A 24,818-nucleotide genomic window follows, 5' to 3' on the forward strand; every position below is an offset into this window, starting at 1 on the left:
TCCCCACCAAGCGCTAAGTCCCCGCTCTCCCCTGGACAGGTGGGTTTCCAAGGGTGGACGGACGCATTTGGGCTGGGTGTTGGGGCCGACAGTAACCAGGTGGCCTGTAGAAAACCTCTGTTCCCTCCCCACCGCTTCACCTCCTGTGTAGGCTCCCAGTTGGGTGGCCTGGGGACATTTAGAAAGAGATGCCAACCCCCACATTTGGCGATTCCACGTAAACACCCACATCCTTGCTGAGCGCTGAGCGTGGTGGTGGGCGGCCAGGGCTGCCAAGGGGACGCAGCTGAGGTCCCTGCACGCCGAGATGCCGCCTCTCCCCGACTCCCTGCGCACACTGCGCTTAAACGCCCCCCAACACGGCCCTGGGCTAAGAGTCTGAAGAGAAATGAGGAACTTGGCATTGGAAATACGAAAATGTCCGGACAGGGGCCTTTTGAGGAGTCTGCCCGGAAGGCGGACTTGTACAGCCGGACTTCCCAGGGCACCTTTGTCTGAGGGCTGTCAGGAGGCAGCGTTTTTCGATTCATGTCACTGTTCCAACCAACCACCTAGTGTAAAATTGCCCCCATAAAAGTGAACTTAAATTACAAGTGATAATACCACAGCCCCCTCCCCCGACAGCTGACCCTCTCTCTTGGGTCAGCTCAGATTCCTTGTGACAAGAGTAATAAGGCAGCTGCAGACATTACCTCCCAAGAAGTCACCTTAAATTGAAAATCCGTGTTTTCCGGTGCGGGGCAGGCTGTGTGGCTCTTCAGTCGCTCCTCCTGGGAAGGGGGCCTGCAGTCTCAGCCAATCTGTCCCTCTTTCCTGCGTGTGTCCTTTGGCATTTGCACTGTACACTGGGCCTCTGGTGTCCCCCCCTACTGCCCTGTAGGCTCCGCACCCTTTGGAGAGCTGGGACCATCATGACCCTCGGAGACACTGTCATTCTCGGGTTCCTCTCACTTGCCCACCTTCTCCTCCTGGTCTGCTTATTCTTGACCAAATTTCAGCCTTCAAACCAGTTCTTCCTCAAGGTGTCCACCTGATGCGTCGGTGCACATACTCATTCATGAACCCAACAGACCCTCACCGGCCAGGCGCTGTCCTGGCTCTGGGCTGTCCGCGATGACTAGCCCCCCCCTCAGCGCCCTAGTTGTGAGGCCGTGACTGGACATTGCGGAGGGAGGGGTGAAGAGAAGGGTGGGGGTGCAGGGGCAGGGCATCCCACTCTGCCCAGGGGCCCAAGAAAGGCTTCCTGAAGGAGGAGGTGAGGTTTGAGGTAGGATCAGGAGGTGAGAAGTCTTCTGGAAAGGATTGGAACAACCTGGGGCAACTTGACCGGGTTTACACTGTGGAAAGTTCTGTCTAGAAAAGAGGATGGCTAGATGGGAGGGAGGTGAAAGAGACGAATGTATCTCAAGATTCTAGGTGAGAGATGACAGCCTTAATCGAGGGGGGTGTGTGCAGGGGGCTGGGGGTTTGGAAAGGAGTTGCCACATGACTAAAGTAGTAATAATTAAAGGAACTCCCAGTCCCTGGGCCTCAGTTGATCCAGGAACCTGTGAGGTAGGCATTTTTATTTGTCTTTTGCTGATGAGAAAAATGAAATTCCTAGGGGCTCCTGACTGCTGCTAGATTAGCAGCAAAACGGGGACTGGAGCCGAATCTCTGCTGGCAGCCCGGGGCTCCCATTTCGGGGATGCCGCTCTGGCCTGACCCGCCACCACTGCTCTGTGTGATGCCCAGTGACACCCAGCCTGCAGAGGCAGGAGAGCTTAGCAGGTGGCAGTGTGGACTCTGGAGCCCGATTGCCTGGCTTCCAATTCCAGCTGCCCCGCTTCTCTGCTGTGTGATCCTGAGTGAATTACTGAACCTCTCGTTTCCAAAGCTGTAAGGAGGAAAGCAGGCTAAGAATGGGTCTGACCTCATAGCGTAGCTGCCCAGATTAAAGGAGCTGATGAATTAATAAATCGAAATCATGTCGCCTGCTGCCTACATCCGAATGTCAGTGACAAAGGTGAGAGGGTGGTGGGCGGCTCATGTCCTGGAGCCCCACCCCGGGAGGGAGCGGCGACGGGCCCCTCTGGCTTCCCGTGGCCCTGGTGTCTGGGCCTGGGACCCGGAGTATGGCTGTGTTGGGGCAACCAAAGGAAGCCCCGTGACTCTGCTGGCCTCACTGTCGCCCACAGAGGGACAGCATGTTGCCGGGAAACCAGCCAGAAGGCAAGGAGGAGTTCTGGGGGTAAGAGAAAGCCCGCTCTCGAAAGGAGCAACAGGGGTGTCCTCCAGGGTGGAATGAGAAATCTGCTGTGTATTTAGAAATACCACCATGTATTTCCTGAAGTCTCCAGGTTGCGAGAGCCGTTCCCTGGGATGGCTGCGCACCCCTGTGGTCTGGATGCAGTCCCCTTTGCTTTCTGGGGATTTCGACAAAAAAAGCTTAAGCAGCATGCCCTGCCTTAGAAGCCCTGATTTTGAGAATCCTGTGTGGTGGTCTGGTCAGAAAGAAGGGAATAATGGGAGAGTTGGACAGATCAGGGAGGAGCCCATGGCCATTTTTAAGTTTATTAATAAGAAATGAGGAGACAAGGGCTATTCGATCTTTGCATTCCCCTGTCCGCACTTAGCAGCAAAAGTCCTAAAGCTGGGGGAGGCAGGGTGGGCTGCCGGAGGGGCAGGCGCGGAGGAGGCCCCTCGGCTCTTGCTGCCTTTCCTGATGTCTCCATCCCTGCTGCTCTCTGCTTCCCTCGACGTCTTGCCGCCATGGCTTTGTTATGAGGTTACCATAAACCTCACTGCAAAGGCACCACTTTGGACGGTGTGCTCAGGAGACAGTGTGCACTGTGCCCACCCCACCACCCATTCTGCCCGTGGCATGCTGAGTGTGAGCAAAGGCAGTGTGCAAGGACTTCCAGGCCGGTACTTTTCCACCTGGCTTGAACTGCCTCGAGGAGCTTGAGATGCGACCCAGGGAGCTGACTAATCATGGCCCTTTACCACGAGTGAGCCAGGGACCTTGTCAGAGCCCCTCGCCTTCCCTTCCTGAGTTTGTTTATCACGTGGAGCATCGGAGGGACTAACTAGGAGGTGTCTTGGACCCCTTCCAGCGCAGGCATTTGGACCATGAATCCAGGGCAGATAGATGGGAAGCTGGGGGAGGTGGGTAGCTGCTGTGGGGCCTCCAGAGAAAGGGGGGCTTTTTGGGGAGACCAACACCATTCCCCACCTGGCTCAGGAGCTCGGTAGTGAGCAGTCTAAATGCCCGTCATTCCCTGGGGGGATGGACGGGAGTCGTCAGGCTTAGCAGGGCTCCTGGTTCGTGGGCAGGGGGTCCTGGGCAAAGGCGTTTACCCTGGCAGCTGTGGCTCTGTGTGCTGCCATGTCCTTCAGGCTCCAGTGAGATGACCCAAGAAGGTTTTGGTGCTGGGTCACCAAAGCAGCCCGTCTCAGATAAAAACCGTCGTGTAAATGATCTGGCAGGCAGGGTGCACCTGCAGGGCACAGCTGGGCATCTCTGGGAGCCAGGAGCTGGCCAGCACAGTGGAACTATATCTTTTGAGGCAGGGGGTTTGGGACCCTCCAACTCCAAACACTGAAGCTGCCCTGAGGACCACGTGGCCATTTATGTCACCATGTGAATGTAGAAGGTACCCACTCCAGGCAGACACAGCCCTGCAGGGAGCACGTTTATGCAAATGAGTGAAAGGTGCCCCTTCCACCTGGCAAGTAGCCCAGGCCGGGTGCGCAGCTTGGCAAGCTGGCCCAGGCTGGATCCCAGTCCCCCTTGTCCGTTGTTGGAATCTCCTGTGCAGTGAAAAACCAGCACAACTGTACATGGCCACTGGGTTCACTGCCTTTCTGAGTCTTGCCAGTCCTCCTACACCAACCTCCTTTCCTTTATAGCACCCCCACCCCTTGTTTATCCTGGGCTATAGGAACCGAGGTGGGTTGCAGGCCCCCCAAACACAGGGCTGATTGGGAAGGTGGATTTCTGCTGTCTGTGGGTCCCTCTTGGGGCTCAGACTCTGAAGGGCTCTTATCTCAGTAACTTAGGGGTGCCGCCAGGCCGGGGGAACTGCCCGCTCACCATGCCCCTGCCGTTCGACCTCATCTACACCGACTACCACGGCCTGCAGCAGATGAAGCAGCATATGGGGCTCTCCTTCAAGAAGTACCGGTGAGAGGGGAAGTGCACGTCCCGGGCTCTGCAGTAGAGGGAAGCCCTCCCCACCAACCTTTTCCCCTCCCCCTCCCCCTGCCTTCTCCAAGGAGCTCTGCCTCGGGCTAATTCGGATGACAATTAATAAACCACAGCAAGCGCCCCAGTGCCCCTCTGCTGTGCAGGCTGCAGGCCCAGAGACTACCTGGCGGTGAGGGGAATTGCGGGAAAAGGAAGGCATGGGGCTGTCCCCTCTGCCATGGGGCGCTCAGCACCCCCTCCCTTTGGGTCTGGAGGAAGGCCAGTGTGAGCACTGCCACCGCTAGTGGGATATGGGGTTTAATTTAGCACAGAAAGCCCTGCTATTTATTACTTTTGCTCCAGTCCCATTGACTATCCCACATGATTTTATTAGGAAAAAAGTGACAGGCAGCATTATTGCTTTTATTATTAATGCGTGTTCTCCATGCGCTCGGTGCCCCTCCTCCCACCCTGCTCCTTCTCTGGGGGGACAGTGCTGACCTCTGTAGGCTGGACAGTTCTGGGTCACCAGGGAGGATGTGGGGTGAGGGAGCTCCTCCTGCAGAATGTGAGTCTTAGTGGTTTTCCTGGGGTGTCCACTACCAGGGGCGGGAGGGATGGAGGGAGAGGTGCTGGGGCCGAGTCCACTGAGGGCAGCCTCAGGGTGCGGCCGGGCCTCCCCCCAGCTGGGAGGTCCACCTGAAGCAGCCAGACTTGCAGAGGAGACTTTGAAGCACTGCTTTCCCAAAGATGGGTGCATGGCTGTGGCGGGTTCCCAGGGCCCTGCCCTTCTGCACCGTAGCCCAGGAACTGCTGCTTCCTGTCCAGGAAGGTGCAGATCATACAGGTGACCCCTGGGGTGGTGGGTAGGCCCCCCTCCTGGCAATGCCTCCCCTCCTAGGCTCCCTTGGGGCAGCCCTAATAACAAACAGCTTCTGAATTAGTGGTCCAAGGCCCAGGTGTACCCACACAGCACTGACATGGTGGAGGTTCTGTCATCCCCATTTGACAGATGGGGAAGCTGACCCAAACAGGTTTGGTGTTTGCCTGTGGTCACTCTGCTAAGTCGTGTCTGACCACACATGGCACTGTCCCGACCCAGCCACCGGCTGGTTTTAGCTCCCACAGCTGTCAACCCCGGCCCCGGGAGACACGCGAGGTTGCCGACCCTGGTTCTTGGCCCTGGTGGGGGGAGCAGGTGCCGAATCCGGGTCATTGACACCTTCGGGACAGAACCTGCATACAACCACGAGGAGTACGCCACACTGCACGGCTACCGGACCAACTGGGGCTACTGGAACCTCAACCCCAAGCAGTTCATGACCATGTTCCGTGAGTGTCCTGGCCCAGGGCATGGGTGGGGGACAGGCACAGATGGGGCCTCCCTGTGCTTCTCAGGGGTGCATAGGAGGAGTCAGGATCCCATCCCACACTCTTTCCTTCCCAGGCCCCCAAGCATCTGACTTCCCCAGGAAAGCCTTGCTCCCCTTCAGCAAATGCTGAGCCAGAAAGGAATTCTCTTGTGGTGCTTGGGGGCAGGAAGCCGGAATGGAGCAGTCTTGGGTGGGTGGGGGGCTTCCAGCCTGGCTTTGGAGAAACCGCTGACCCTTCCAACATGAGGAGGACTTGGCCTTTGCCCTCCAGAAGCAGGAGCTGCTCTGGGGAGGGCCGCTGAGCACACAGCTCCGGAACAAAGAAGAGGCCAAAAGGGGACTGGAGAGCTTCAGTGGGTGGCAAAGGGACAGGACAGGCAGGTTCTTCTAAACAGAGGGAACAGTTGTAATGTTGGATGTAAGGTGGATGTAGAAAGCCCTGGAAGGTTCTGGAAATGCTAGAGCTCCAGTAGGCTCCAGTGCTGGGGATAAGGGGAAGTAAGGCCGAGGGCTGGGGCCCCTGTGAAACCCTTGGATGATGAGCTTGAGGCAAGGAACGTGGTTAGGGCTGAGATTCAGCTGCTTTTAATGAGACACATGCGCCGACCTACCCTCGTACATTCAGCATGCTGAAAATAATTTAACCTTCTCTTGACAACTCAAGGTCAGTTCTCTATCTAGTGCGTGAGCCTGCCCTTCCAGGGCCGCAGAGGTGTGTGAAGCTGCATCCCCTTGCTAAGTGGCCCCTTCTCCTGTCACTGTTTGATGTGGCTCTTTTTGTCCTTGTTGGGAGGCCATCAGCTGTCAGTTCTAATGGTTGTCAGTAGACCCACCTCCAACACCATCTTGAACATCTAATTTGTGGCTCTTGTAAGGCTCTGGGTCAGAAAGCCAGATAAGCACCCTTGTTAGGACTGTATGTAAATTAAGAGCAAACTGGGTTCCGAGCAGGGTCCTGTTGAACTCGATGGTAACAAGCGATCTTTATTCGGCCTGTCAAATGAGCAAATCTCTTCCGCGTGCCCAGGGTCTTCTTTTATCTTACTCTCTAGGTTCTGGGCTGCACCAAGGGCAGATGCCATTTCTGATTCACAAGTAATGGCTTGATTGGACCTCTGAAGGGTGGGAAGGTGGGATGTTCCACGGAAGCCCAGAGAGTGGGAGTGACCTGTCTGAGGTCACAGGGCTCCGTGAGGCCCAGACTCCCTCCCCAGGCCCATTGAAAGGTTTCGTGAGGCTTCCTGAGAAGAGTGGCTGTCCCCACAGGCCATCTGCTGACATTGTGATCTCTGGAGAGTGACCGGGGTGGGATGGGTCCATTTCTGGAAGGAAAGGAAGTAGAGGATGGTGGTCATGAGGCTCCAGCCTGTGCAAACAGCGTGTGTGACAACAGAGAGGAAGCTCTGTGGTTTTGAGAGCCTTGGGTAGTTAGCCCACTTAGAAGGGAAGCATCAAGATATGAGGCTGGTAAGAGGGACATGGAAGATCCAGGAGGGAGCAGGTGGGTTCTTTCAGCAAAGGTTCCTGAGTTTACATTGGACACCATAATTCAAGGTTCACTGTAGATTCTCGAGCCTGGGAGTGTCATGGAGTTCAAGTTTTCTGAGGCACATTATTCTGGCAGATTGCATATGGCCAAAGCGGCAGTGGTAGAAGGGAAAGCAGGAGATGTGTTGAGAGGCTTCTGCACTAATGTACACTGAGAAAATGAGGACTTGCCACTGGGTGGAGCCCACTGGATGTGGAGTTCCAAACCTGGCAAACTCCTACTCACCCTCCAAAACCCCACATCAGAGGTCTCTTCTTTTTACTATCACTGTCACTGACTCCCTCATCTCCTCTGCCAGGTAGAATATATTGCTCCTTTACTTCTATTTTTATTATTTCTAAATCCAATTCTATAAAAGCACATATTGAAGCATATTAGAGTTATCTGCTTATACATTTATTTCCCCCTGGTAGATTACAAACCACTCAAAAGGGGTCACTGACTGATTTATCATTATATCCCTGGAGCCTATCAAAGTCCTCAGAAAATGTTAATTGATTGAATAAATTAAAGAAAGAGAACCAAAAAGATAGAGGCTTGCTATATGATGTACCAGGCCCAGGAAGGAATTCGCAAGCATGCCTCTTTCCCCATCCAGTCGGTTGATTTTTCCAGCAAGCTAACTGGGAGGCTGACTGAAGAGGGAGGCTCCCCAGCTTTGTCCTCACCCTGCCTCCAGCAGCTCTTTGCTTAATGGTCCCAGATACTTTCCTGTCCCATGCCTTCTAGTTTAGCTAATTGTGTTCCCAGCCTGTCCTTCTGTTAGAGTTGGTGGCATGGGGGACACTTCAGCCCTGAGGATAGGGAGGAAATGGCAACTGGGGAGAAGTTTGGGTGGCTGACTGAGCTGGAGACAGAGGGGAGGGACAGAGGACGGGTGCTGGGCTGGCCGACAGGGTGAGCGAGGGTCTGCCCTCCTGCCCCACGCACCCCCTCCCCCTGGCAGTGCCTCCTGAGACAGAGCTGCCCATGCCCTGACCATTTCAGAAATGACTCCAGGCCTCCGGGTGCCCTCCTATGCTCCTGAAGCTCCGGAGGAGAGATTCTTTGTTCTGCACCCAGCGGAGTCCTGTCCTTACAGTGGAAAGAGTTTCAGACCCAAGAATCCATGAGCTTTCTGGGGCCCTTAGACAGGAAACCATCCCCTCTTCTAAGATGATCCAGATACTGATTTAGATGTCCTGAGAGTGTCGTGGGGCAGTGTTTCTACTACATTAAATCTACGCACTTGATGGAAACACATCCTCATTTCAGACATGCTAAAATGTGAAGTGAGGAGATGGGTATTTGGAATCAGGGCTGTTCTGGGAAATGAAGGATACATGGCAGCTGCCATCATACCATAGCCTCTTCCACCTGGGAAGATAGAGTAGCTTGAACTGGGTTCAGTAAACCTTCTATTCAAGGTCCTGTGCAGGAACAGGCCTTGTGTCCACGCCTCCACCCTGGCCGTGGCAGACAGAGCCGATCGGTGGCCTGGTCTAGCCAGCGGAGTCCCAGCTGAAACGAACTCCAGCAGCGGGCAGCGCTGTGAAGGGAGGACAGGAGGTGGCCTGAGAGTGGGGCCCTGAAGGCTGAGTGGGCTGACCTCACCAGGCAGAGGGAATAGCAGGGGTAAAAGCCCGAGAGGCCTGAAAGTGAAGAGGTGCCCACAGCGTCACTGCCTCATGGGGTTTATATTCTGACAACAATAAAGGAACAAATAAGTCTACACTATCACCTCTCAGTGAGCACTGTGACAAAAAATCAGGATATGGGGACAGAGTGACGGGATGCAGAGAGACCTCCCAGCAGGACCACATGAGCAAAGCCCGTGCGGAGGGAGGGAGCATGCCCGCCCGCTGGGTGCTTGGGGCTGAGCCTGTAGCTGGTCTAGAGAGCCTGGCTTATGCGGCCCATGCAGGGTTTTGTGCAGAGGAGGGACCTGATGGGCCCTAAGTTTGAAAGGATTGCCCAGAAGAAAAGCCGAGGGAACCACAGGAAAGGGAGGTGGGCAGCAGTCCCCCTGGCCCGGGACAGAGACAATGGCACTGAGATTGGGCCGCAGTGCTGGACCCCCCACCTGGGTGACAGGCTTTGCCGCTGGGTGCCGTGGGGCAATAGGAAAGGTAGGGGCCGTGGCTGTGGGCTGAGCCGACTGGGCAGGAGACGGGCAGGGCCCTGGCAGGGCCTGTCGCGGCCTCAGCCTCATCTGAGAACAGAGGGGCCTACATGGCCTGGCAGGTTTCCTCCGGGTCCAGGGCGGTTTGTGCCAGTCTCTGGGGAAGGGAGGGGCCCGGGGCAGGTGCCCTGCATGCTCTCCCCCCTCTCTTCACCGGCCCCTCCCTGCCCATGGGCACCCCTGCGAGGGGCCGGTCCAGGGAGTCCCAGGCTGCATCCTTGGCTGCATGGTAACCCCTTCCTGACCCTGCGGCCTGGCTGCAGCTCACACCCCGGACAACTCCTTCATGGGCTTCGTGTCGGAGGAGCTGAACGAGACGGAGAGGCAGCTCATCAAAGGTGGCAAGGCCGGCAACATGGCTGTGGTGTATGGCAAGGAGGCGAGCATCTGGAAGGTGAGCACCCTCCATCCACCTCCACCTCCCCACCCCATGGGTAACAGGCCAGGAAGACAGCCAGCCTGGGGGCCGGGGCCCTGCCGCCCTCCCCGCCGCCACTCCTGCAACCAACTCAAACCTTCTTTGTCAAGGACTGTGACCTAACCCTCCTCCCTCCCCAGGAGTGGATCTTTTAAACACCGTAAGCCTGCAAGGGGGTTCAATGTGCGTTCTCGGGGGTCCTGTGGGGCGGGAGGCCATGCAGAAGGCAGGAGAGGGCTGGGTGTTAGAACGCCATCTCCAGGCCGGGTCGGTGGAGAAGGGCTGCCTGCTCACCTGGCCACCTGGTCACTGACCTGTTCTCTCTCCTCTCCTCTCTGCATCCCCCTGGCCACGAATGAGGCAGCTTCAGGTATGGTGACTGCTGCATGCTGCCCCTGCCTCAGCTCCCCTCCCCTCTCAGTAGGTTTTCCCCTGGAGGTATCCCAAGACAGGCTTTCTGGGGTTCCTGGATCCTGTGGGTGGACCGAGGTGGGAAGGAGGGTGATGGGGACACAGGGTCTTCGGAGGGCTCCTCCCTGGGCCCTCTGTGATGGGAGGGGCAAGGCCGCGGAGGTCCTGCTTGGCATGGAGCAGTGCAGCCCCTAGGCTGGGTTACTGGCCTCAGGTGAAGGTTAATAATAAGGATGCTGATGGGCAACACCAAGCAGCAGCTGTACCTATGCCAAGGCTGTCACACGATCATCTTATTTAATAATTTGCACACTGTATTGGTTAGGATTCGGTCCAGCTCATCAAAGTGACTTAAACAAGATGGAAGTATGTTTTCTTTCCTGCTCACAAACTCCGGAGGACCACTTCAGGGCTGGTGTGACCCTCCTTGGAGTCTTCCTGTCCTGCTTAATTTCCCCAGTCTTGTGTCATGGTTCAAGATGGCCACAGACATCGCAGCCAGTACACCTGCACTCCGGCCAGTGCGAAGGAGGAAGGGGCAAAGCAGGGCCGCGTCCAGGGCATTTCCTGAATGGTACATGTGTCTCTGCCCGTGCTGCCCCCTGGCTAGATCCCGGTCCCGTGGCCATGCCGCTTCAGGGGCACTGGATGCGGCTGTGCTCCAGGCAGCCATGTGCCCCGCTCAGTCCCAGCATTCTGTGACTGAGGAAGAAGGAGAAAAGAGATCCTATGGGGACATCTCGTGGCCCGTGCCACCAGCCCCCTGGGAGGAAATAAGGATAGCCAGGATTTGTGCACTGAGAGCTCACTAGTCCGAGGGGCCCACATGTGTTTCCTCACTTACCTGTTGCACTAAGGGCAGGTACTCCAGTTAGTACGCCCACTTTACAAACGAGCAGGCCCAGGCACAGATGGATTGACAAGCTAGTAAGTGGCAGAGCTGGGATTCAAATGCACATCTAACTCCAGAGCCACGACACTTGCCTCCGACTCTACATAGCCTCCCCCCTCAGGAAGCCTTGGCCAGTGGCAGAGAGGAGCGCCGGGGCAAGACAGGGATCCAAGGCCGGGCTGAGATGTCAGCACCCGCCGTGGGGTGAGGGCAGAGGGTGAGAGGTCACCTCGTGTGATGCCAAACCAGCCGGCTGCTCCGGTCGCCTGGGCGCTGGGCCGCGGAGTAGCACAGACCGTATCTGCTTTTGCCAGAGAACACTGCTAGGAAGCTGCCCCGAGAGAATGAGAGGCCCTGAGGTCTGAGGAGAAAGGTTTTATCTCCAGCTCCGGAGCTTGGTGGTAGCCAGGGGCAGCACCGGTCAGCAAGAGACCTCAGAGAAGCTGCTTCCAAAAGATGACATCTCTGCTGTGGTCTTTGTGCCCAAAGGAAGTCGGCGGCGGCTGGGGGAGGGGCAGCATCCTGGGACAAGTGCCGCCCAGAGCTCAGGGGACCAGGTGGCAGAGAGGTAGAGGAGGATCAGGTGGTTTCGTGCCAGGAAGGCCTGTCTTCTGGGTCCCCAGAGAGCAGGGCCCGAGGCCCAGGCCCGGATGCCGTTTTACTGAGCAGGAAGTACCAGGGGGTGGTGGGGCCGGGGGTGGGCGGGGAGCAGGAGGCAGGTGGCACGTTGGGCGAGAATCAATGGACTGTCCCTGTGGGGGTCTGATTCTGGACTTTGCCGTATCCCATTGATCTGTCTGCCTTGATTACTGTGGTTTCATAATAAGTCTTGAAGTCAAGTAATACACACCTGCCCATTTCTTTTTCAAAGCTGTTTGGTCGGCTCTGGGTCCCTGTATTTCCAGTGTGTTTTAGAATCAGCTTGTTGGTTTTTTACAACAAAGCCTGCTAGGTTTTGATTTTTGATTGAGATTTTATTGCTTCCCCCTTTTTGTTGAGTTTTGGAAAATGAATATGAAAAGTGGCATAATTGGAGGTCAAGGGTAATGCTCTCCTCTTCCAGGGAGGATTTACTGCCCTGGGGGGAAAGCTGGCCCCCGGGCTGGCCTCCACGGTCTCCTTCCCTTCTTGTCCCTGTCTCGGCCTTGTAATTCTTCGTGCTTGTAATTCTTCATGCTTTGGTAGATTTTCAGCGCCTTCACAGCATTTTTTACATTTCCCCTCTTTCCTGGTTGTTCTGTGTCATTAGTGTGCCATTACCCAAAGTGCAAGGCCTCCTTATGGAAAAGTTACACAGTTTGAGTTTCAAAATGGGACTTGTTACTTATTTTGATGTCCATTGAAAACGTTCTTTAGGATCTGTGGTTTGCTGGGACTCCCTTCTGCCTGATCTGTGGTTTGCTGGGGCTCCCTTCTGCCTGACCTCATGCTGGCGAGTAGGACCCATTCTTCCTCCCTGCCCCCTTAGCCTGCTGGGACCTAGCCCTCCCAGAACAGATCGCCTCCCCTGCCCCAGCCTTCTCCATGATCTTGACCTACTTTCCTTGTGGCGTGGCCCTTCCTCTCTCCCCTGAACCTCAAAAACCCCAAGAAGTGGAACCCAGCAGCAGGTCCCCTGCTTATCCCCATTAGGGTCCTGCGCTGGCTGCAGCTCAACAGCTCAGAGCCCTGGCCGTGGGGTCAGGTGGGCACCAGGCTGAGGCACTGTCTGCTCACCTAGGCTCTGCCGCCCTTTGTCCCCTTCCCCTGCAGGCTGGTGTGTTTCCAGCAACCTTGGGCCGGAGGGGAAGCAAGCCTGGATTTGGGACTGTTGGGTCTGGAGGGGCTGAGCCTTTGTTAGCATGGGGGGCTGTCACTCAGGGTGTCCTCCATGAGGACAAGTGCTCCATCTGGTCCCTGCTGAGCCCCCAGCAGTGAGCTTAGTACCAACACGCAGCAGGTGCTCAGTAAATATGTGCTGCCTGGATGGAGGATGGGGGGGCAGGCGGGTGGATGGATGGACGGACTGGTGGATGGGCGGATACATGATCTGGGCTCCAGAGAGCGTCACAGCTTTTCAGAGGTCCTCTGAGGTGATCAGAGGTTCAGGGGAGGCCAAACAGCTCCACTTGGATGCATTTAAATGTGGCTCCCCATAGGGTTCCTTTGGAAAGAAAACAGCTCCATGGCTGAAAATAGTCCTGACGCCTCTGGCCTAGTCCAACCTCTGAAACTCACAGATGAAGAAATTGAGGACCAGACGGAGAGCGGCCTCATCCAGGGTCACACAGCCGCATGGTGGCTGACTGAAGACTGGTCTGCATTTTCTGACTTTCAGACCAGAGATGCCTACCACATTTGGGGTGAGGTTCCTGTCTCCTCCTTTTCCTCTTCCAGGGAAAGGAGAAATTCCTGGGCATTCTGAACAAGTACATGGAGATCCACGGCACCGTGTACTACGAGAGCCGGCGGCCCCCCGAGGTCCCGGCCTTCGTGAAGAACCATGGCCTCTTGCCACAGCCCGAGTTCCAGCAGCTGCTGCGCAAGGCCAAAGTGAGCCCCGCCCCGCCCCATCCTCCCCTGGCCTGGTCACAGACACAAGGAGGTCGCCCCTGCCACCATCGCTAGTGGCCCCTTGCTCATGTGGATGTGCCCCAGCATGCTTTGCTGCCCTGAGGTTCATGTCCAGGCCTCCTGGGGAGCTGGTCAGAGCCGGGACAGAGATGGGGGTGTCCACCAGGCAGGGGAGGCCCCACAGTAAAAGGACCTGGGTGAGGCCTGCAGAGCAGGGAAGAGGAATCGGGCTGCCCACCTGCTCCTCGGTGCCCGTCCAGCCCAGCACATTCCTGAGCCAGGCCTAGCTTCTGGAGCCACGAAAGGCATGGGAGGGTAGGCGGAGGGGGTGTCCTGGCTGGAGCTCCTTCAGGCCGCTAGTCCTGACTTACGGCTTCTGGAAGTCCCTGAGCTGTATCCTTGGAGGAGCGGCTGGCACAGTGGGCATGATTCTGCTTCTGTGTCCTAAAGTGTCAGCTGAGGCTGGGGGGTCTCCAGCCAGCTTTCAGGTCTGTTCCTGTCCTATAGCACCATAGTTTCTTTCCTCAGGGTTCTTGGATATGCGTGTCTGTGTATTGGTGTTGTGTTTGTTGGGAGTGGGATTTGGTAGTGTACCTTTGTACAGTGAGCAACATGAACAACCATACATGGCAGCCCTGGATTCAAAATAATTCCTTGGTTACCTTCCAGGGGCCAGCGCTGGGAGCCCTCCTAGCACAGGTTAGGTGCTGAGTAAATGTTTTCAGGCTGAGTCAAAGCCCTGTGGGTCTGTGGGTCTGAAGCCTTCTAAGCTTGAGACCCTCACTCTTCCCTTTTCCTCTCCAGAATCATAACCTTTTAGAGCAGGAAGAGGCCACTGATGTTACCTGATCTTCCCTCCTCATTTCACAAGTGGGGAAACTGAGGCCTAGAGAGGAGACATGCTTGCCGTGGCACCCAGCCAGTCTGCACTGTCTTTACTGCCCCTGCTGCCTCTAGGGGTCCCAACCTCTCTCCCAGCGTCCCGGGGTCCTAGGCTGCGGTGCCCAGCCTTCCCTGACCATTGTTCCACCTTGTTTCTTCAGCTCTTCATCGGGTTTGGCTTCCCCTACGAGGGCCCGGCCCCACTGGAGGCCATCGCCAACGGCTGTGTCTTCCTGCAGTCCCGCTTCAGCCCGCCCCACAGCTCCCTCAACCACGAGTTCTTCCGAGGCAAGCCCACCTCCCGAGAGGTGAGTGGCAAGGGCCCAGGGCCCAGGCCCCACCTCAGCAGGCTCCAAGAGGGGACCCCTGCAGTTCCTGGGAGAGGGAGAGGGAGTGAAGGGGGAGAGGGGACAGATGCAGGCAGGTGCCTCCCCTTTGCCCAGCCAGGCTGGCAGGGACAGGAGAAGCCCTCTGTCTCTGTGCCTTGGCCAGGTGTTCTCCCAGCACCCCTATGCAGAGAGCTTCATCGGCAAGCCCCATGTGTGGACTGTCGACTACAACAACTCAGAGGAGTTTGAAGCAGCCATCAAAGCTATCCTGAGAACCCAGGTGAGATTCCGATTCAGTTTACACACCACTTGCATAAACTGCGAGTCCTAACTGCAATTAGGAAAAGAAGCCTGTCTTGGTGAATTCAGACTCTCCGGCCCTGGGTTGGCAAATTTAACTCACCAACTTGAATGAGTATGTGCCTCTGTTTTGCAGGGGAGATGGTGGGCGGGCCTTTGTGCAGTGAGCAACCTATACAACCTGACCTGGCAGCTCTGCAACCAGAATCATTTATCGAGTGCCTTCAGAGGCTAAGCCCTGTGAGCACTCCCAGCACAAGCTAGGCACTGAGTAACTGTTTCCAAGATGAATGGAGGGTCTTTGAATCCTGTCGACAGTGTGCGTCTATGGCCTTTTGACAGCACAGCTCAGACTATGACATGTATGCAGATCACCTGGGGATCTTGTTCAGATGCAGGCTTGGATCCAGCAGGTCTGGGGTGGGGCTGGAATCCAGCATTTCCAACAAGATCTGGGGTGGTGCTGGCCCAGCGGCCACCCTTTGTGTAGCAAAGGAACAGAACTGTCAGCTTCTGTCAGCAGGTGTGTGAATGTTGGTGTGTGTAGGTGCACACATGTGGGTGGGGACGCGAGTGCGGAGGGGCTCGTGCAGCTTAGCCCCTCAGTGGGCCCCTTTGGGGCTTCTGATTGCCCCCTGTGGGGTCTGGCTCCTTCACTTTGGGAAGGGGTCAGACCACATGAGCGGTACTCTGCTTGCTGTGACCTCCTGGCCCCGCTTCTTGCTGTAGTTCAGACGCCAAGCTGAGCAAAAGTAACTACCCCTGCCTGGTGTCCCCTGCCTGGTATCCCCAGCCTTTGCCCCTCCTCAGCAAATGCCCTCCAAAATCCCTACCCACCCTGCCCTCCCATTCCTCTGCGGGTCCCAGCCTCACCCCTCCCTCCTCTGTCTGGGTGTGACTGTGGCTCCAGGGAAGGGGCTGGGAACCTTGCCGTGCGGTAGCCTGCTCCCACCTCTAGGTGTGGCACATGTGGCCAGGTTGACCTGTGAGTGGCAGAAGCCCTGGACCCTCCGTCAGCAGTGGACGTGGGTCTCTGCTCCCGTGTCACGCATCAGCTTGAGCAAATGTCCATCTACTGTGAGTTCTTCCGGGTCACAGAGTGCCTTAGCTTGGGTTCCTCCAGGAGGTGACCCCTAGGCAGGGATTTACGCACAAGGAGTTTATTTGGGAGGTGTCCTGGAGTGACAAAGTCAGTGGGACAGGGTATGTTACTGAGCAGACCCCTGTGTCACCCGGCACTCAATGCCAGTGGGGCCTCTGAGAAAAGGGGTAGGTCACATCTCAGATTGTCAGGAGGGGGTAGGTCACGTCCCAGATGGTCCTACCTGAGACATGGGGGAACCGGGTATTTATCCGAAGTCCGTCCATCTCTGGGACTGGGCCCGGGGATGCCAGCTCTCAGTGCTCTAGCCTGCCTGCTGCAGGGGCTGAGCGAGCCAGAGACAACCCTTAGGTGGGGACTCTCCAGGGGCCTCAGGGCAGAAGAAAGAAGTCACTGCTGAAAATTGACTAACCCCTGCCCGGAGCACTGGGCCAGCCCTCTGCACCCCAGGTGTGTGCTGCATCCCAGAGGCCCCCTGACAAGGCAGGTGGTGTCGGGGAGGGTACCACGGAAGCTGCCCTGGAGTGGACCCTTACCCCCCACTCTCCTGCTCCTCCCCACCCCTTGCAAAAGCCATCTTCCAAGGCTCCTGTCCCAGGGGGGAGGAGCAGGGTGGGTGGGGTATTTTGCCCACCCCTTGGTCTCAGATCTGGCCTGGCCTCCAAGATATATTGGTTAGCTAAGTGAGTAGGACACCCAGCCCACGGAGAGCGCGGTCCCAGCCGCAGAGCAAACTGGGATGGGGGTGGGGGCTGTGCGGGGACCTGCCCGTCCTTTTCCGGTACTCCGGGTTCGATGCACGCGGCTACCCAGGGGAAGGGGCTGGTGTCTGAGCTGGGAGGAAATCCTACTTTCTTTGTTTTTCCTTTTGATTTTTTAAATTTGAGCACCTGTTTAATTCTGCTCATTAGTTAATTTTAAAATTACAATAACAAAAGTGTCAGGGAACCAAGGTATTGCAAATCAGTGGAGCTGAGACTTGCAGCAGGGCCCCAAACCAGCCCCAGCTGTGTGCCTGCAGCCCAGCCTCTGAGACAGTTCCGTCCCTTACCCAGGAATCACCCGGGAGGTGTTTAAGAGGCAGATTCCTGAGCCCACCCACCTCTTCTGATTTTAAAGGACTGGGTGTGGCCTTGGAATCTGCCTTTTTAAACAAGAACTCTGGGTAATTCTCATAATCCTATTTTAGAAAACTGTTTTAGGGACAGCTGGCAGGAGCTGAGAGTTATGAGGGCCACCGTCAGGGGACTCAGTGTTCTGCAGGTCACGGCCTTCCCCAGGGAGAGAAGGAAAGGCGAGGGGAGAGGGGCGGAAGAGAGACCTAAGACGCTCAGCTGTCTCCCTGCCGAGGGTGGGGCCCTTTCCGTGGCCTCTGGGCCTCAGTGGGTCACCCCTGCCGGCATCTCCACCTGCCCACCCCACCCTCCTGCTCTACTTACGGAGGCCCCGCCCTGCAGGACCAGCACCTGCCGCTCTGTGCACCTATAATTAGACCTAATGGGGGTAATTTCCAGGCTGGATGGCTCCTCTGGCAGAAAATTCATGGCAGGAGGGATGCGGCTGGCTGAGAGTGCCGGCCTCCCACAGTGGCCTTTGAATCACCATGTGACATGGGCTCCAAGCACCAGGGGGAGTAGGTGGGGGGGGGTGCTACCATAGAGCAGGCTAGTGACATTCAGAGGGGAATCTCTTCTCTGAGGGGGTTTATTATAACCAGGTTGTGAAGCCTTGCACCCCAGAGACCCCTCTCTCCCAGAGGTGTCTAGTGGGGCCTGCTAGGCAGCAGGCAGCTCCAAGGGCCTTCGTGGGCCCTCAGCTGGGGACCGAGAGCTGGTGGGACCCAGCGCGTGGGGCTGGAAAGGCCGCCCCAGTTGATGGGCTGTGAAGTGGTGGCTGGATGTGGGACCTGGAGGTTATCTGCGAGTCTGGAAGTGTCCAGAATAGAATCCCTGTTCACAGTAGGTCAGAACTGGGAACAAGTCCAGATGGGTGGGGGCTTGTCTGAGAATGGGTCCTGGTGGCCAGAACTCACTTCCAGGGGAGCAGCGGCTGCTCCTTCCTTGACACCTCATTAACCTGAGTGTCGGGGTGTCCCCTTGGCCAGAGGGTCCCTGATGGGCCTCCAGCCGAGGTGGGGTCTTCAGGAAGCAGGACCCACCCAGTGTGGCTCAGGTAGACCTTGGACACCATCTGCCTCTGAGGAGGAGGAGAGAGTTGGTATAGACTTGGGCCGAACTGTTGGATTTCAGTTTAACTACCCAGTTTCTGGAGCCACTGGGAGGGAAACAGCACACACAGGCTATGGGCTGTGCAAGGGTGCTGCCAGCACCCACAGTGGGGAGCAGGAAGGCCAAGGCTCTGACAGAGCCTTCTCTGAGTCTGGGATAGGTCCTCCCACATCCACATCTGCCAGGGGTTACCTCCGAGGCAGCCGTGTGCTGGGCCCAAAGGGTAATCGCAAACAGGTAAGAAGAGAGGAGGTGGGGGCCCCCCTATCACCTTCCCTCTCCTTGCTCCTTGCACCCCAGCTACTCAATGCATCGCTTACATTCGCCCCAACGTTGGCTGTTTGGAAACTGTCTGATATTTAGTTCAGACACGTGATCTGGGGCCTCCGTCTGAGGCCCCGTGTCTCAGGCACCTGGGCTGGGCAGGCAGCTTTCCAGCCGTCTCGTTCCGTCCGACCAGGAGATGCCCCTTTTGGTGAATATTCCACCTCTTGTTCAGGATGCAGGCAGCACTGGGGACACTGTTTCCTGAGCACCTACTGTATGCCAGGCACTGTGCTAGGCACCAAGGATTCAGTGGTGAACAAGTCATAGACCCAACACTCAACAGTCCTAACCTGTGAGACATGAAAGATGATTGGAAACGATGACATGGGCACCAGTTCTACGCCGGGGGAAGTCTGGTGTGCCCCAAAGCAAAGTGGCCCTGTAACAGGAGTGGGGGTGGGGCTCAGGAGCCATTTCCTGGAGGGGCTGGCCCTAAGAGGGCAGGATGAGGCCCTAAGAGGGCAGGATGAGGCCGTCTGGGCGGCTGTGGGGAGAGCAGCCTCCTAGCCCAGAGGGATGGGGCACCGAGCTTTACAGCCTCCGTGCAGCTGGGGTGGGGCGGGTGCAGGGAGGGATGAGCCAGCCTCTGGGTCCTGAGCCCCAAGGGTTGTACCAGGGACCAGGGAATTTGAACAGAGGCAGGAAGGTGGGGGTGGGCTCCCTGGGCACAGGGTATGAGATCCCACCAAGTCTCTGCCCCAAGTGCCGAGTGTTGCCAGACCCCTGCATGCTGATTTCCGGGCTCAGGGCTCCTGCTGTCCCATATGTCTGCCCGTCTCTCCCACAGGTGGACCCCTACCTGCCCTACGAATACACCTGTGAGGGGATGCTGGAGAGAATCCACGCCTACATCCAGCACCAGGTAGGCGGGCCCTCGGCTCTCTGCCCCGGGGATGGGGGCCCGCCCCAAACCCCATCACACCCCAACCCCATCAGACCAGAGGAGGGCGAGCCAGCCCCCCTGTCCGAGCTGCCTCTGCCCAGGGGCTGGGTCCGTAAAACTGCCCCCCTTTCTCCTGGCCGTCCTTTCCTTTCCTCAGCGTGCTTGGAGCTGGGCTGGGAAAGCAGTCCTGCTGTGCTTGGAGACCAGGCCCGAGGGGGCCCTGCTCTGGGTCCCCAGCTCTAGAGCCCCAGCCCCACGTCACAAAATGGAAACACAAAGACTGTTATTTTGCATTTTTATAAATAAGTTATTTAGAAGTTTTGTAACTGAGTGAAGTACAGAAGAGACCCCCACCCCATCCCCAAGGATGGGCTGTTGAGACTGGGGTGGGGGATTAAGACCTCTACCCCAAGAACCTGGGGGAAGTGCCCCCTGCTGCAGAAGCAGAAGCCCTGCCCCATCGCCCCCAGGCGCCTGAGCCGCCCACAGTGGCCCAGGCAGAGCAGGGCTCTGTCGGGCTGCAGGCCTCCAGCGTGGTGCCTGGAGGTGAGCGGCTGGGCTATGGGACCAGGTGTGGGTTGCTTGTAATTACTGGATATTCAGGCAGATACTCTGTGGCTCTGTCTGCACATCTTCCATCTTCTCCGTGGCCCCACAAACATTAGGGGCTGGAAAGGTTACGGACCATTGTTTTATAGATGGAAACGCTGAGGCCCCCAGCAAGGAGAGCTTGTTGGGGTCTGGGCCAGGGCCAGAGCTTGGGACTCCCAGCCATCCATAGGGATGTTGTCACGAAGCTCACAGAAAAGCATTTGCTGGGTCCTGCTGGCCCCTGGAGCTGACCCCTACTGGGAAAGTCACAGGGACTAGCGCTGGTCCCTGTCTCCACTGGGGGTGGGGAGCATGGGGCTCAGGGTTTAAACCCTGAACCTAACCCGAGTGTGAACAGCACAGGCTGGAGAGCGTGCAGACAGGTCTGAGTTCAAATCCTGTCTCCGCCATCCAGCTGCAAGGCGCCAGGGATGTTCCTGACCCTTCTGAGCCTCTGTTCCTCCTCCGTATGGCAGCTGGAGACGTGTTAGTGCCAGGTTGGTGGGGAGAATAAATGGAATAAGGCACGGAAGGCTGCCTGACATTCAGGAAGCCCCCAGTACTGAGGGGTTACGGTCACTAGAGTTGCGGGGTCACTTCCCCCAAGCACCAGCCGGTGGCGTGTGTGTCCTCCCTCCCTAATGCCGCTTTCCTCCTGGCAGGACTTCTGTGCAGCCGCAGGCCCTGCCCCGCCTGGGGCCCGAGCCCCACAGAGCCCCTTCATCCTGGCCCCCAACGCCACCCACCTGGAGTGGGCCCGCAACACCAGCCTGGCCCCCGGCGCCTGGCCCCCGGCACGCTCCCTCCGGGCCTGGCTGGCCGCTACTGGGAGGGCCTGCACCGATGCCTGCCTGGACCACGGGCTGATTTGTGAGCCCTCCTTCTTCCCCATCCTCAACAGCCAGGACGCCTTTCAGAAGTGAGTGAGCCCCCCTTCCTGGCTGGCCCAGCCCAGCTTACCTGCAGCTCCCCCCATGACCACCTTGCCTCCGGCCCTGCCGTGAGTGAGAGGACTACATGCTTTCCAGTGAGTCAGGAAGGATCCAGAAGGGGCCCTCCAGGCAGGTGTCCCTGTCACGGCTGCCAGACTCTTGGCAAAGCCTCAGCCCCCGGCCAGCTCAGGAAGCGCCCTGCCCTGCGCCTGCCCTCCTCCGTCCCTCCCTCAGTCCCCTGCCCAGCCAGTCTAGGCCGCAGTCTAGGTCTAGACCATGAAAGCTGCCCAGGGCTCTGCTTGAGGGTCAGCCTGCAGCCCCTGCCCTCCTGGCCGCTCTCCTGTCCTCAGTCACAGCAGATGGGAGGAGCTGCAGCCCAGGCGTGTCCTGGTGTCTCTTAGCGACATCTTCCTGGTTCTGGGATGGGATGGCCAGGGATGTGGAGGGGGGCCAGGCTGGGCAGCCCCCGTCCTGCCCCACCCGGTGAGTGACCTCTGCCTGTGGCACCTGTCAGGCTGCAGGTGCCCTGTGACAGCACCGAGTCGGAGATGAACCACCTGTACCCCGCCTTCGCGCAGCCGGGCCAGGAGTGCTTCCTGCAGAAGGAGCCTCTGCTCTTCAGCTGCGCCGGCTCCAGCACCAAGTACCGCCGGCTCTGCCCCTGCCGGGACTTCCGCAAGGGCCAGGTGGCCCTGTGCCAGGACTGTCTGTGAGGGCGCCCACCTGGCTGGCCCTCCCTGCTGTGGGAGAAGGCACCAGCAGATTCCAAGCTCCAGCGGCCTGCCCTCTCCCCGATGCCACCGAACCGGAGCGTCCTTCCTTGGCCAGGAAGTGGGTAGAGCAGACTTGTGCACAGGTCGGAGGAGGAAGGTGCTTCATCCAAGTGCCGGATGCCCACCCCAGGCAGCCTCCTCGTTCTTATCCCTGGGGCTCAGGGCAGCACCATGGCCAGCCAGCTGCGGGCTGGTCAGAGGGCCCCAGTGGCCCAGGAGCAGGTGGTCTGCAGCCCCCTTGCTGTGTGCCAGGCCAGTTCTGGACCAGATCGAGAGAGGACCCTGCCTTCTGCAGCCCTGGGGCCTCTGGACGCAAGAGAGGGAGTGGAGCGATGCTTCGCCAATGGCCTGCTGAAGGGTCCAGGGAGTGGGCAGTGATGCACGAGGGGGCGTGGTGGGCCCTGTCCCTCGGGAGTTGTTTGGAGTAGAGACAGAAGGGGTAGGGGGCCCTGCTCATAGCTCCCCTCAGCCCCACCGCTCCTGCTTTCCCCAGCTCCCCCTCCCTTCTGCACTCGGGACCACAGGCAGGCGCAGGAACCACCTAGACTCTGGGTTCACCTGTTTTCCTCTCCTGCTTGATCCAACTCTCTTCACTTTGGGCTTCTCCTGAAACCCACCTGGCATGACTGCAATTCCAGACCATGGATTTGTTTCCAAAGTCCCCAGCCCCAGCCCCAGCCTCTGAGGACAGGCTCTGGAACCCCCCCCCCCTCCCCCAGCATCTCTGTAGACAAAGGCCTGGGAAGGCACTTCAGCCCCACCGGCCCAACTCCTGGCTGCCCAGACCGCCAGCCCCAGGCAGCCCCCACCCCGCCGATGCTGTGTCTGCCTCCTTCCTCTAGCTTCAAACCACCCATCTCTGTGCGGCATGCCTGCCCCAGCCCAGGACACCCCTTCCCCTGACCCTGTGCTCAGCGCCTGCCTGTTACGCAGGCCAGGCCTTCAGAAACACTGCCACCCACCCCCGTTTTATAATCCCGCTCCTTCACTGGGAAACCCACCCCCACACCGAGGCCTGCCCATCCACCTTCCCGGGAGGCAGGGCAGGGCCCTGAGGGCTGGGGAGGCGAACCAGCCTGCCAAGGGACAGGCACGATGCCTCCCGTTGGGAGCCCTCTCCTGCCTGGGTGGCTGTGCAGCCACAGAAACTCAGTGGTCCCCAAGGACTGGACCTGTTGGGGAAAGCAATAGAGACACTTTTCTCTCTTTTTTTAAAGATTTATTTCTTGAAATAAATATTTTATTGGGATGTGAGGTGCAGAGGAGGGCCTGGGCTGCTTCTCATCTTTTCCTGGGACACCCAGGGCCAGAGGCGTGAGGCGGTATGAATGCCCGGGACAGGCATGCGTGCTTGGGGCCCTAGGCCTCCGCTCCATGCTGTCCCTGGAGCACGTGGGGTGTGTGTGTGGTGGTGGGTGCTCTGCAGAGCTGGCGCGTGCTGTGCCAGGCTGCCCAGAGCGCATCCCTGCACATGCCAGAGAGCCGTGGGCCCCACCCAGCTGCCCCAGTGCTGTGGCTCCAGGGACCCTGCTTGACAGCTCTGTTCGCCTCAGGCTGGCCTCTGATGGCTGTGGTGCTGGGAGATCAGAGAACACAAAGAATCTGATGCAAACCTGAGCCAGACTGTGATAAGACTAAATAAATTTTCCTGGGCGTTTTCTGTGCTGCAGACCCTGAGCTGAGAGTTTGACCCATGACTTGCCACTTTATGGGCTAGGCCACCCACCAGGTAGGTACTACCACATGCCCATTCTGTAGGTGAGAAAACGGGGGCACAGAGAGTTAAGTAACTTGCCCAGGGCCACACAGCTTGAGAGCAGTTAGGTGGGGGGAAAGGGACGATTTCAAAGTTGCTGTGAGGATAAATGACCTGACAGAGTGCCAGCACGGTGCCCAGTGCACAGGGTGTGCTCACGGCTTACATGATCCTCCAGTTAAGGTGCTATACAGTCAGAGGCTCCCTTCCAGCCAGGGGTCCTCAGCCGGGGCAGTGTACTTCTCAGAGGACCGTCGGTGCTGTCTGGAAATCATTCTGATTGTCATGACTGGGGGCACTGGGACATGCTACTGGCATCTAGTGGGTGGAGGCCATGGGTACTGGTCAACATCTGCAACATGTGGGACAGCCCCTAACACGAATGATCTGGCCCAGGAAGCCAACAGCGCCAAGGTGGAGAAGTCCTGTTCCCGGCCTGTGGTTCTCAAACTGTGGTGCACATCAGACGCCCCCGATTCTGAGCTTACTGACACACAGGTTACTGGGTCCCACCCACCTGGAGTTCCTGATTCAGCAGGTCTGGGTGGGCCTGAGGATTTGAGTCTTTAATAAGAGGATATTGCTTCTGCAGGCCTGAGGTCCACACTTTACAAACCTCTAGTCAAGACCAAGAGGATACTAGTAGGCATTTCCTGTTTTAATAGTTTCAGTTTGCAATTCCCTGGTGGCAGGATGTGGAGCACCTTTCCAGGTGCTTCCCTGTCATCTATGTGTCTTCCTTGTAAGGTGTCTGTTCAGATCTTTGGCCCATTTTTAAATGGGTTGGTTGTTCCCTTACTGTTGAGTTTTAAGAGTTGTCTGCATGGGAGCTTTTGAATTAGTCTTTTTTTTTTTTTTTTTTTTAATTATTATTTTTTATTGAAGGGTAGTTGACGCACAGTATTACATTACATTAGTTTCAAGTGTACAACACAGTGGTACAACATTTATATACATAATTCTAGGTTCCAGCTATCACCCTACCAAGCTGTTACAATATCTTGACTATATTGAATTAGTCTTAAGCAGTTAAGGAGGTGGTGGGGGCGCCTAGCAGCAGGAGAAAGACAAGCAGGCCACGGGACCAGCCTGTGGCCCAGATACAAGCCCAGGGGCACACTAGGTTCTCCAGCCCTCCCACCCTAGACTGAGGCCAGCCACCCCCTCTTTGGTTCCCTCACCCCCACCCG

The 24,818-nt window shown here is 57.4% G+C and overlaps 1 protein-coding gene across 2 annotated transcripts in view; it reads left to right on the top strand.

Moving 5' to 3' along the window:
* The window catches only part of MGAT5B (alpha-1,6-mannosylglycoprotein 6-beta-N-acetylglucosaminyltransferase B), a 67,117-nt gene extending 43,430 nt beyond the window's left edge, over positions 1-23,687 (top strand). For both annotated transcript variants that reach the window (XM_036900164.2, XM_057501733.1), the window contains 9 exons: positions 4,034-4,165; positions 5,367-5,500; positions 9,515-9,645; positions 13,349-13,504; positions 14,569-14,715; positions 14,900-15,016; positions 19,481-19,555; positions 20,830-21,086; positions 21,614-23,687. In XM_036900164.2, the coding sequence (XP_036756059.2) occupies positions 4,034-4,165; positions 5,367-5,500; positions 9,515-9,645; positions 13,349-13,504; positions 14,569-14,715; positions 14,900-15,016; positions 19,481-19,555; positions 20,830-21,086; positions 21,614-21,812 (1,348 nt within the window). In that variant the 3' untranslated portion in view covers positions 21,813-23,687. The remainder of the gene's footprint in view (positions 1-4,033; positions 4,166-5,366; positions 5,501-9,514; positions 9,646-13,348; positions 13,505-14,568; positions 14,716-14,899; positions 15,017-19,480; positions 19,556-20,829; positions 21,087-21,613) is intronic.
* Positions 23,688-24,818: the final 1,131 nt, after the last annotated feature.

Source organism: Manis pentadactyla, chromosome 4 (assembly GCF_030020395.1).
Source record: "Manis pentadactyla isolate mManPen7 chromosome 4, mManPen7.hap1, whole genome shotgun sequence".
Classification (NCBI taxonomy): Eukaryota; Metazoa; Chordata; class Mammalia; order Pholidota; family Manidae; genus Manis; species Manis pentadactyla.